At 37.0% G+C, this 13,092-nt stretch overlaps 1 protein-coding gene across 2 annotated transcripts; it reads left to right on the top strand.

Moving 5' to 3' along the window:
- The first annotated feature begins 418 nt into the window (after window positions 1–418).
- On the top strand, window positions 419–11,115 carry LOC114280035 (initiator tRNA phosphoribosyl transferase family protein). Of its 2 annotated transcripts, none has more exons than XM_028222353.2 (7): window positions 419–813; window positions 1,278–1,430; window positions 3,658–4,357; window positions 9,621–9,721; window positions 9,858–9,966; window positions 10,261–10,320; window positions 10,617–11,115. In XM_028222353.2, the coding sequence occupies exons 1-7, from the start codon at window positions 748–750 to the stop codon at window positions 10,799–10,801; spliced, it is 1,374 nt and encodes a 457-aa protein (XP_028078154.2). In that variant the 5' UTR covers window positions 419–747; the 3' UTR covers window positions 10,802–11,115. The 2 variants fall into 2 exon arrangements, with proteins under 2 accessions (XP_028078154.2, XP_028078151.2); XM_028222350.2 differs by having other exon boundaries at window positions 420–813; window positions 1,273–1,430.
- The last annotated feature ends 1,977 nt before the right edge of the window (window positions 11,116–13,092 follow it).

Raw genomic sequence — 13,092 nt, 5'->3', positions numbered from 1 at the left:
CCCACTTCCCAAACGGAGACATAATTATTTTCAAACATTAAGAGATAAATTGCACAAAGTTGAAATCCGAGAGGCTAAAGTGGAGTTTGCCCCAAATAATTTGTGTATTATAAAACGGTAATAATACATCTCACTAAAAGTAGTGCTCTATAGCACCACTAATGAGTTGACAAGTACTTTAAATAAATAAATAAAAAAAATAAGACACAAGCAATAGGTCTCGTCCACTGCTACATTACTAATGGTGCTTTTAGAGCACCACTTTTAATGGTCTCAAGCATTATTGTTTATAAAATTTTCCCAATCTTGTTGAATCTTTGGTTCGACAACAAAATTTCCTTTATTTTCAGTTTGAGAACAAATATCTTCAAAATTACATTTTGGCAACAAATCATAATGAAAATTTCCAAAATAGTACATACAACACAGACAATTTTAATTATTAGTTGCCTTGCCTGCCTCTGTAAGCAAAGCAAAGCAAAGGAAAACCCTAGGTGTTCCTTGCGAAGCAGAGACTTGTGTTGTGAGGCATGGAGGACGAGGAGAGGATGAGCATATACAGAGCCTCGAGAAGCATAAAGCGCAAAGAGAACTCTCTCTACAACGCACTCCGATCAATCTACGAGGACTCCATCTTCGTGGGAGAGATCGCGCAGCTATGGCCGGAGCTCGCAGTCCTCGCAAATCTCCGGTGCGGACTTTGGTACTCCCCCAAATTCGACTATACTTGCTACTTCAAATCCACCGATGGCCACAACAACAATTGGTCCTTCAACACCTCTCGCCTCAACCTCCATGTCGCCCTCCTCGCCGGTACGCTACCCCTTTCATTCTCTCTGTCTGTCTGTAATTATGATTTTCGAGTATACTTCACATATGTTGTTTATCTGCTCTGTACGAACTTACACACTTCAAAAAAAAAAATTCAAAGGGGTCAATAAATATACTTTTTCAATGAGAGGGTGTGTTTAAATGTGGGTGATCAAAACCATTGTCAACCTTTGTATATGTAGTTCTGTATATTATATATATATACATATATATATGCAAATGTTGTGAATGAGTTATACAAAAGAAGGAAATTTTGGAATCTTGCTTTTTCCAGAAATGGTGAATTTGTGATCTGTGCTTGTTTGAAATTAGTGATTTTTCTTGTGTATTTTACTTTAAATTTTAGTACATTTTGCGACTCCTCTCTTATTCTCAAGCACATACTGGTTCGTGTGTTATATATTTAAAGGTTTTCTTTCCTTCGTTTTTTTTGATGGGTAGGGCAGCGGGGAGGGTGTATAATCATTGATTCAACTAGGAAAGGGAAGAGATTTCCAGACAGTATGTCGAAGACAATACCAATATGGACATGTGTGTTGAATCGATCTATTTTAAATGTTCGGAACAAGATGTGTGGATCAGGAATACCATTGGAGGGAGTAAGTGATGATAACATCTTGTTCTAACTTGATGATCAAATGTCGTCCATTGCAGTTCTGTTCAACAATTAGAATTAAAATGGTTATAATTTTGAAGTTGGTTTTTATATCTTCTTTTGTTTATGATTGCTGTCATGGTTTTGGTTTATGGTCAATGAATACATTGCATATTTGAGTAAATATGTTGATTTAGTTTGTACTGTTGGCACTGTTAATTCCTTTTTGGTATAAAATAGTATTTCATCATGGGAATCTATGTGCAGCTGAAGATTGAAGACTATCAAGCAGGGAGTTTGATACTAGCCTTATAGTTGATAGTTCTATGTCATGTTGTGGAACAAAGTGGGACTGTACACTTAGCAGTGATCAGGTGCTGCTGGTCATTTTAACTTGCATATATGGTTTAGCCATAGTATGGTTATTAAAAATGTCAAAAGTGGTCAGTGTAAAATTGCTACGGTCTCTGTTATTAGAATTGCACAATTCATGATTCGAATTGATACAAACAGGTTGCTTGAATTCCAAATAACTGTGAATCGTAGATGAATCAGTGAATCATAGAATTGAATTGGTTTGATTCGCTGAATTTGATTTTTGATATTTTTTGCTAGAAAAAGGGTTCAAACTAACAGGCTTATTATATTCCATCCTTTGTCTTTCTATCTCCCTATTTATTTTCAAAGACCCAAACCTTAGGAAACAAATTCTCTCTCTCTACAATAATCTAGGTCTCTGTTATCAGAATCTTACGATTCGCGATTCGATTCGCGATTCGATACACAATTTTTGCAAAATCGATACGAATCTATGAGTGAATCTATTTTGGAAGTGAATCTCTAGTGAATCGCACGATTCACAATCGATTCACGATTCGATTCACTTTTTACGATTCATGCAATTTTTGAAATTATTATGTTCGACATATTTTCGACTCATTTTTTTCATCTTTTTAGTGAAAATAACATAATACACCTTCTAATAGCATTTAATACCAAAATAACCAACATATGTATATGATTTGTTGTTATTTTAGTGATCATGGAGTTTTTTATAGGATCCAATCAGATTCAGTCAGACCTAACATATTTTTAACATTTCTTCTCATTTTTTTTCCCTTCAAAAAATTGTAATATATCTTCTAAAGATGTTTAAGATTAAAGTTACACTATGAATTATCTATTACTATTTTATTAAATTGAATATTACATGTGTGAGGTCAGTTATACCTTTTAAAATGTTTTAGGCTTTAAAATAAAATATCCTAAATAATTCTTTCCTATTATTTGGTTACTCTTACTTAGAAAAGTATATGTGCTTATTGTCCAAATATCAATATCGTTGTTAACTATTGTTACTTTAGAAATTAATAGTTTGTCTATTTGGTTATTATCTTTATTAAGAATGGTTGATAAAAAATATCTATAAAAAAAAAAAAAAAAGAAGGTAAGTTGGTGATTTTACATAGGAATCTTTGTTAACTTCTTACCTATTAAATTAGGTGATTATCATTCAAAATAACATTTTTGTTGATTTAAGTCTAAATATTTTATATTCATAAGATATATTTAACATTTAAATATGTAGATATATGTTTTTAAGTAATTTAAAAAAAGTGACCGAATCTTTACGATTCACGATTCGATTCGATTCGCGATTCGGTACGAGGCCATTTCGATTCACGATACGAATCCCGATTTGACAACTATGATCTAGGTTTATATATTCAAATTTATGTAAGTATTTGTACGTACAAAAGAATCTTTTGAGGGTATGTTATCCCTTTGAGGCGATCTTTTCTATTACCATAACTATGTTGCTTTGTGACAATACTTGACTTGTCTTGCATCTTGTTTTTGTATTTATGTCTATAATAAGGAAGACTACCGAACATTTTTTTAATGATTTACCCTATGAAGGCTACTTTATTTTTAACTTTTAACTTGGAGAATTGGGTAATTGACCCTATGGAGTTTTTGGAATATGGCAGTTTTGGGTTCTAATGCAGGTTTTTACACGTTATAGTAAAAAGTTTAGAACATTTGTGCTTCCATGTGGTTTCTGTTGTTTTTCTCTTTATATGATAAAAGCTGCAAAGTTTCTAATCTGTGCTCAATGCACATTACATAATGCTTTGTGCCAATTTGTTGAGTCATCAATGTGTCACATTATCCATGAGTTGGTCCAATAATCATTGATATATCTTTCTGGTGTTATTGTGTTCCAACAGGAATCAAACACTTCTGATCAGCATACTGAAGATACCGGAAAAGTCTTTCCTGACTGGGACTGTTCCCTGCATCTACCCCTCTGGGTTTCCGGAACAGAGAGAGCTTCTATTGAGGATCGCTTGGAAGGTTGGACCGAGCAATTGGAAACCAGTGGAGCTGATATTGCCTCTCTTGCATCATCCTTGAAAAAGCCGCTACGTCCCCTATGGATTTCACAAAAAACTGTCATCTGGTTAAATGAAGTGCCTGAATATAATTCTTGGGATTTCACTCCTATCATACTTGTTTCAGCATCTTCCTCAAGCGGCAATTTCCAGCACAGGAGTACTTCAGAGTTTAGCTGGAATTATATATCTGGAGCTGGGGATGATGAAGAGAGTTGGGCTAGGGGTTTGTCGCCAAACCTTTTCTGGAATCATGCATATGATCTTATTAACTTGGGGCCTGATTTGTGTAACCAGAAGGTGGCCGATATTGTTGAAAAGGACAGAGTATACCGTGCACAAAGGGGGCAGAATGCTCCTCAGTTATCTGTCAAGGCGTTGAAGTTGTCAGGGAGCAACGGTCATTTTTCTGTTGATGAACCAAAAATGGACTTCGAGATTCCAGACATTGAAAACAATGCTAAGTCTTTCAGTGATGATTGCACAATATTTTGGCTGGGTTCAACTAATCTTGCAGTGGGTGCAACTCGATTTGGTATGGTAATTAAGTCATTTTTGTTTCCTGGCGGAAATGCTTTAATTAGTTGTTTGCACTATTTGTTTTTTTTGTTTTTTGGTTACCCAAAAAAACTATTTGTTTTTTGCTGTTTACTTTTTGTTCCCTCATAAGTAAATATGAAAGGCAAATTTAGAGGTATTCATTTTCTTTGGACAGTATTGTTTAGATTAGGGCTTGGAAATGTCTTATGGACCAAAGTGGCATTGCTAGCTTACGTACGCTTAGTAGTAATTTATTAGTTTGAAATACAGAGAATTAGAAATTAAAATTAAGTTGCTATGGCCTATATAATATCTAAATTTGGCCTTGAGGGAAAACCATAGGTATTTTGACACTGCAGAGTCAAATTATCATCATCATGTTGGAATTCCTTTATCAAATGATTTTTGGGGGCTATTCACATGCCAGTTGGTGGTATTGATTTGGAGGTCTTGTTGATCAGGTGGTGGATGGAGGCTATGATGGTCATGTTGGAAGTTTTGGCCATGGTAAGCTCCAGAGATCATGTTTTGGTAGCAACTTATACAGGAAATTGGTAGTGATAATGGTGTTTGCTTTTGTTGCTGATTAAAAAAATAATAATAATAAAAATGGTTAGGTGTGTGCAGTAGTGTAGTGGAAAATTTTAAACATGAAAAATCTCTATTGCATTTTTTGAAGCTAGAAGCCACCTTGATGTGTAGGAATGGCAACGGGGCGGGGCGGGGCGGGGCCGGGGATCACCCTCCCCGTCCCCGATCCCCGATGGTAAGAATGTCCCGTCCCCAGCCCCGACCCCCAACGGGAACCTATTACCATCCCCGTCCCCTAACGGGGATCGGATTTCTCCGACCCCGAAAATTCCCCGGATCAAAAGAAAAAAAAAAAAAAAAAACAACAAAACAAAACAGTAGCAACAAGAACGACGATTCAAACAACATCATCAACAACAATATCATCAAACAACATCAACAACACACAAATCTAAGTAAAGAGAGATAGATCTAAGTAGAGAGAGAGATAGATCTGAGCTGCAATCTAATATATATATATATATATATGTGTGTATATATAACACATAGAGAAAGAGAGGCGGAAAGAGTCAGGCGGCAGAGGAGATCGCGGAGGAGGGTGGCGAAGGAGATCGGCACGACGGCAGAGGAGGGCGGTGGAGGAGCGGCGCTGTGAGATCGGCGGAGGGGGGCGGTGAAGGAGATCGGCGGAGCAGCTCTTCTCTCGGCGGAGGAGATCGGCGAGGATGGACTCTCTTCTCTCTCTCTCTCTCATTTTTCTCACGCGAAATGAAGTCGTGTGTGAGTATTGTAAGAATTTATGTATTATTGATTGATGTCTTGATTGATAGATTACAAGATTCCTATATATAGAAGAGTAGGTGGTAGTAGGTGGTAGGTGGAGTAGGTGAAGTGGAGGTGGTAGTGGTATAGTGGGTTAGGTTTAGTGGAGTAGGTGAAGTGGAGGTGATAGTGGTGTAGTGGGTTAGGTTTAGTGGAGTAGGTGAGGTGGTAGTGGTATAGTGGGTTAGGTTTAGTGGAGTAGGTAAAGTGGAGGTGATAGTGGTGTAGTGGGTTAGGTTTAGTGGAGTAGGTGAGGTGGTAGTTGTGTAGTGGGTGGATTTTAACAGCCCCCCGCAAACTCAAGGGGGATAGGAACTAACCAACTTGAGTTTGGAGAGAGTAACAAAACAAGAAAATACATAAAAATAAAAGAGGATAAGAGACACTGTATGGTCGTGTCAGACCATTGGTGAAGACACTGGATGGTGGTGTCATAACGTTGTAGAGGACACTGTATGGGGGTGTCATAACCATGTAGAGGACACTGTATGGTGGTGTCATAACGTTGTAGAGGACACTGTATGGGGGTGTCATAACCATGTAGAGGACACTGTATGGTGGTGTCATAACGGTGTAGAGGACACTGGATGGCGGTGTCAGACCGATGTAGAAGACAGTTTATGGGGTCATGTCGGACCGTTGTAGCAGACAATGTTGTGACAGTTGTGGTGACAGTTTACGGAGTCTTGCTGGACCCTTGTAGAAACTAACCGGAATCAACGTCGGGACAGTTTACAGAGTCTTGTCGGACCCATGAAGGAGCTAACCGGAATCAATGTCGGGACAGTTTACAGAGTCTTGTCGGACTCTTAAAAAGTTGCACCCTCAAAAGGTGTGCCCAATTTTGTCAAAAGGCGTGCCATCAAAAGGCGTGCCCAATTCATCAAAAGGCGTGCCATCAAAAGGCGTGCCATCAAAAGGCGTGTCCACTTTGTCAAAAGATGTGCCATGAAAAGGCGTGCCAGTTTGTCGGGCGGCAAGAGGCGCGCGATACGCGTGGCTGCCTCGGCTATTTAACCAAGACGAAGGCTGAGGCTGAGGCATACCATTCTGAAACCTCTGAAACCAACCCTTCGCTGAAAAAACTCTGCCTCTGCGGAGAGAGAAACTGTGGAACACTTTGTTGCCATTCTGTCACCAACCCTTCCGAACATTACCAGTCTGAAATTGCTATTTCGCTGAAACACTTAGCAACCCAAAAACATGGCCTCTTCTTCCCGTCCAGCTACCCAGAACCTGCTCACGCTCTTTCCAGAACTGAACGAGCCCACAAGAGAAATAACTGGTGCGGTGGCCAGTGAACCTCAACCAAACACCTCTGGTTTTGCTCCATTAAACTTTCCGATGCGGTCGGTGGAGCAAAAAATGGCGGTGCAAACTGATATTGAGGCTAATCAGTATACTCTGAAGTCATGCGTGGAAACCATGACGGCGGTCACAAATTTGTCGAACCGGCTGCAGAGTAGGACAAATGAGGTGCAGCATTTAAATTCCCAGCTGGCTCTGCTCCAACGCATGTATAAGGATGCGCGAGCAGAGATAAGTGTGCTGAAAGCAGAAAATAAGGAGCTGAAGCGGAAGGCCACTGTGATGTTCCGATTTGGAGGTCCGCCGTATGCTGCAGTGGAGGAGTATGGAGGAGTGAACGTGCTCGGCGGCGTAGGAAACACGGAGGCAGCACCGTCAAGGGCCGCCCAGGACGGAGGAAAGAAGAAGAGATCTGCAGCAGAGTAGAGAAGAAAAATCCCACTGTGGGTGTTGGGTGTGTTATGGTGGTTTTTTTTTTTTTTTTTTTCTCGTGTAAAATTATGATCGGGGTTGATCCTGACATGAATAAAATAAGTGTGTTTGGCAAACTCGAATGGTAGGTGTGGTAAGGCAGAAAAATCAACTGGAATGATTTTTTTTTTTTTTTTTTTTTTTTTTTTTGTGAAAATAATAATAATAATAATAATAATAATAATATTAATATGGAAATCATGGAGTGGGCGGTGGTACAAAAATATTGTGTAGAAAAAGAGGGAGATGGTGGAAAAGAGAGGCCACTCATGTTATTAAAATAAATTAAGGAATTAAAAAAAGTGATATTGGTTTTGTTTTCAAAAAAGATGGATTAAAATAAATATAAAAAAAGAAAAAGAAAGTGGAGACCATGATGAAAGGTGGGAACAAGTGTGCTGGTGCTGTGTTGTAATGGTCAGAAAGAGAGATAAGAAAATAAAATAAAATAAATTTCAAGGTGCTGTGTTGTAATGGCATTGAAATATCCACCATCATAAAGAGTATCAGTGGTGCTGCATATGTTTATGAGCATTATTTGAGGCCTTTCTTTCTTAACCCACAGCAGACTGTTAACGTCTAGTATGTCCCAAGGAAGAAGGACATCTTCAGTAAGCCAGATGACATTCTAACTGCTGCTGAGAAGTACATAGAAGAACATGGCCCGGAAGCATTTGAGAAGCTTGTTAGCAAGGATAGGGAAACCAAGTTCAGGAGTAGCAATTACACGTATTTTGATGAGGACCACAGCTATTGAGCCTTGTTTGGCTGAGGGAAACACCTTTTTTCCGCTGCTGTTAGGAGTATCTTTCCGGTGGAGAAGCTGCTATGGACTATTTGGGGAGAGTGATGTCGAAAGCCGGAGCCTTGGATCTCGCCACCGGCGTCGGCGGAAAGATCGAGAAAGACGATGTTCTCTCCGCTGTCCAGAAGTATGAGCAGTATCACGGCTACTATGATGCCGAGAGAGAATGAGATGTTATGAAGATATGATGAGGAGGTAGGTATGTAGTAGACAATTCTAGCGGACTAGGTTGAGGTCCGGCGGGCGGCCAAGGCGAGGTTGCCGCCCGCCGGTGAAGCGAAAAAATATTAAATTCTTAACCTTGCTCTGATACCATGTAAGAATTTATGTATTATTGATTGATGTCTTGATTGATAGATTACAAGATTCCTATATATAGAAGAGTAGGTGGTAGTAGGTGGTAGGTGGAGTAGGTGAAGTGGAGGTGGTAGTGGTATAGTGGGTTAGGTTTAGTGGAGTAGGTGAAGTGGAGGTGATAGTGGTGTAGTGGGTTAGGTTTAGTGGAGTAGGTGAGGTGGTAGTGGTATAGTGGGTTAGGTTTAGTGGAGTAGGTGAAGTGGAGGTGATAGTGGTGTAGTGGGTTAGGTTTAGTGGAGTAGGTGAGGTGGTAGTTGTGTAGTGGGTGGATTTTAACAAGTATGATTGTTTGAGGGAGCATAGCAGCCGACACACAAATATATATAGACAGGGGTAGAATTGTAATTTTATTTCGGGGGGAAAATGGGGCTGAGGCCGGGCCGGTTCGGGGTTGGGACATGTATCCCCGTCCCCGGCCCGAACATCATTGGGGATTTTTTTTTGAATATCATCCCCGGCCCGTGGGAGATATTTTTCGGGGAATAAGCGCTCAATTTGGGGTCGGGGGGTCGGGTCACCATCGGGCCGGTTTTAGATTGCCATCCCTATGTGTCTTTGGCTTTGAAGTTATATGACCAAAACCAACCATAGCATTCTGTATAATTTTTCTCTGTTCATATCATCACTGTAGTCTAATTTTACGTAGGAGCGGAATTATGATATCGTATCTTGTGTAATTTTGGAGGATAGCCCTTCACATTGGACATAAATGGAGAAAGAATAGTTTGCTTTGTGCTCATGGCACAGCTTCATCCGGTACCTACTTCACGGCATTATGCTCTAATTGCATTGCTACATTGTCATCTTGTTGTGGCTGTGTGCTCATATTGCTGCACCTTTTCTTTTTATATTAAAAAAAAATCTTTATGCTATCCCTTTTTTTTTTTTTCCTTGCATGTTTGGAAAAAAATTAATTTTCTATTCTGTTCCACTTACCTCACTGTGGTTTATATTCCTGATGCAGCTGCTGATGTATCTGATGTTGATTGCATATTGAACTGTGATAGTGAGTCAGTCTCCATCGGTGCTAACAATCCTGAAGCATATTTACACCTACCAATTGTGGTATGTGATGTTTTTATCACAAAGTATTTAGGGACTTAAGGGATCTAACTATTTAAAGGTTGGAACTTTTTATTGGTCTCTTTTAGTAATTGTCTTGCTAATTTTCTGCTTTTTTTTTTTCTTTATTTCTGGCTAGAACTCAAAATTGGACAGGTTTTCTTTGTTAAGAAATCTCCCTTCTGTGCTGAATTTTGCAAAGATAAACCTAAGAAGAGGGAAGAAACTTCTAGTTTGCTGCAATAATGGTAAGTGTAATGTTCATTTGTCCTGTCTTTCCCTGGAGAGTTACACCAAGAGACATCAGGATCTGGCATGGGAATGACATTGATCCATGTAGCAGTTGGACCTATGTTATTTTGTTTTACATAGCATATAAAATGTTTGCTTTCTATAATATGTAAACATTATTTTAGGATCTCCGTTCTTTGTTTCTTTGGCTGCCCATCACTATCTTCTTACAGGTTTATTTTATCACTTATTTTGAATTTTTTATGTATATTGTGCCTTGAGTGATTGCATTATGTTTTGTGTGTTTCCAGGGGAAGATATTAGTATATGTGCTTCTTTGGCAATCTTGACATCATTATTCACTGATGAAGGTACACTTTTAAGAAATAATTCTATTTCAAGCCCTAACTTTCTGTGAGATATTACGAAGACCCTTCATAGAATTAATTTTTCATGTCTAGAACCAGAGGAAATCATATTTGACAACTTTCCTTTTGAATGTAATTCCATTACAAGTATGGTGCTCTTTATTTTCTTCGACTTCTTTGATAATGCAATTGGTGTGTACTGTTTTTTGTACGTTGCATCGGTGGTCTTAAATGCATAAAGTGAAAAAAAGATCAGCATTGTTTTGATTTTTTCTCAAATTTTGGACACTTTTCAACAGGATTGTTTGATGATGGGGAATCTTTCGGTCAGACATGCATTACTAAGTTGGAGATGCGAAGACGACTGGTGTTCATCTGTAAATTTGCAATAAATGCTCGACCGTCTAGAGGAAATCTGAGACAAGTCTTCAATTTCATCAGCCATGGGAGTGTTAATTCTGTCATGGCTAGTGAATATAGATGATATGCTATCTACTTTCGTATGTTGTATTGTAGCAGAACCAATAAACAAAGGTTGTTGCCCCACGAAAACCATGGAAGACTGCTGTAGTAAAGTAGGCGTTTATTATGCATCTGCAGTTCTGCGAAGCTGCTAAAATTTTGAGAAGAAATGATGCGAAGACTCACTCTTGGCCTATGTTTAAGGGCCGATTTTGTGTATTTTTTGGGGGTTTTAATTTATGGAATTTTTTTTTTTTTATATATTTAAAATACATGTACTATTAACCTCTGTGATATAATTTCAGCCCCCCAATTTTTTTGGGCGGATTACACTAACAACCTCTATGGTTTGGATTTATGTCACTTTAGTCCTTAATTTTTCAATTGTAATATATTTGATCTTGAATTTTAAATTTTATTCCAAATAAGGGTAATTGAAGTTATCGTTGCTTAATTTTAAGGATAAAATCGTTAATTTAGTAAAATATAAGCTAATTTGACAAAAATAAATGTCAAAAAATTATTTTTACCCATTAAAGATAAAATTATGTAAAATTTGATAAATCTTTAGGTATTTATTTATTTATTTACTAAATTAATTTTTATTATGTGTTTGGATGACGATCATGTAATGGGTAATTATTACGATTTTAATGTGTGATCGATATATTTAATATATGAAATATTTTTAATTTTGGATTTTTTCATTTAATTGATTGGTTTAATTATGATATCAAAATTGTAGCCATATTTGATTTTTAAAAAAAGAAAAACTAATTTAATTAAAATATAAATAACCACTTATTACATGATTATTATCTAAACACATAATAAAAATTAATTTAGTAAAATAAATAAATAAAGTCTAAAAAATTTATCAATTTACATAATTTTATGTTTAGTGGATAAAAATAATTTTTAAAAATTTAAAAATATTTTTTTGATATTTAATTTTGTCAAATTAGTTTATATTTTATCAAATTGAAGATTTGACTTAGAAATTAAGTAATGATATCTTCAATTGTCTTTATTTAAAACAAGATTCAAAATTTTGGGTTGAATGTTCACCATTGAAAAGTCAGGGATTATAGTGACACAAATCCCAAACTATAGGGATCATTAGTGTAACTCACCTTTTTTTTTTTTTGAGAAAAATAATTTCAGTTTATCGTACCGGCTAAGTTCTGTTCTGTCTTTCTTTTGTGAAATTCAAGTATGCCATGCCTATATTTTTTTTTTTTGGTGAAAAAAATAGATATGTAGGTATGCTACTTCACATATCTGTTATATCTATTAGGAAGTATTGTCCCTTAGCGCTCACCTACAGGGAATCTCACTGGTTGAAACTAAGGTCTTACGTGCTCTTTGCATTAAGAAGTACATTTAGAAAGATTCAAACTCATGCTTGGTTGAAATTAAGGCTCCTACGGACTCTTTAGGTTAAAAAGCAAGTTTAAAATGATAGACCAGAGTTAAGAGAGAGGGTAGCTACTCACTTGTTATCAGTGTGGGAAAGTGCGGCACATGAAGAGATTTTTTCCTCAGTTGGGTGACACATCTGGGTAATAGGGTCCCCGTCGGGGGTCGGGAACGGAGAGATTTTCACCATCGGAGATCGGGGAGTGTGATTCCCCACCCCGCCCCACCCCGCCCAACACACAAATCAAACCACTAAACAATTATAACCTATAAGCTGAGAACAAAAACAAGGACTTTGAGTAAAGAATTCGAAAGCCTTACCATCTCAGGTTGGTCTGCCTGCCATGCCTGCATTGAGAGAGAGAGAGAGAGCGAGTGCAGTATTCCATGGGTAAAAGAAAAAAAAAATATTTCAATTAATTTATTAAACAAAAACATACTAATAAATTCTTAGACCTGTCTACGTGATCTGATTTGTTCAATTTATTGGGTTTGTCAAAAAATAATTTGTGTGAAAATTAGGTTGATTGAATATTAGTAATCACATAATTGGATCATAATTATTTTTAAATAACAGACTACAAACGTAATTTTAAGAATAAATTGTTTAATTTTTGTAAATAAATGTGATTTGTTCATTAGTTATTAATATTCGATTAATTTAATTTTTTCATTAATTATTTGATTAATGAGTTTAACAAAATAAATAATTCAGATCATTAAGTTTACTAATCAACTTTTTATATGACTAGTAATACATAATTTATATTTATAAAAAATGAAATTACACACAATCTATATAGATATATTATATAATACAATTTGTAGGCAAGGTGGAGTAGTTGGAAGCTATCCTTCAAAGCACAACTCATTTGTTTGGGAAGTAGATTTATT

This window comes from Camellia sinensis, chromosome 5 (assembly GCF_055761805.1).
Source record: "Camellia sinensis isolate YWXY chromosome 5, ASM5576180v1, whole genome shotgun sequence".
Lineage (NCBI taxonomy): Eukaryota > Viridiplantae > Streptophyta > Magnoliopsida > Ericales > Theaceae > Camellia > Camellia sinensis.
The sequence above is the reverse complement of the archived record's forward strand: the minus strand, read 5'-3'. Positions and strand labels throughout refer to the sequence as shown.

Bases quoted from the DNA above. Each gene is read 5' to 3' on its own strand.
- LOC114280035 (XM_028222350.2), top strand. From the start codon at position 531: ATGGAGGACGAGGAGAGGATGAGCATATACAGAGCCTCGAGAAGCATA. The intron at 4,358-9,620 runs GTATGGTAATTA...TTCCTGATGCAG, and splicing joins AGTGGGTGCAACTCGATTTG to CTGCTGATGTATCTGATGTT. The intron at 9,967-10,260 runs GTAAGTGTAATG...GTGTGTTTCCAG, and splicing joins TCTAGTTTGCTGCAATAATG to GGGAAGATATTAGTATATGT.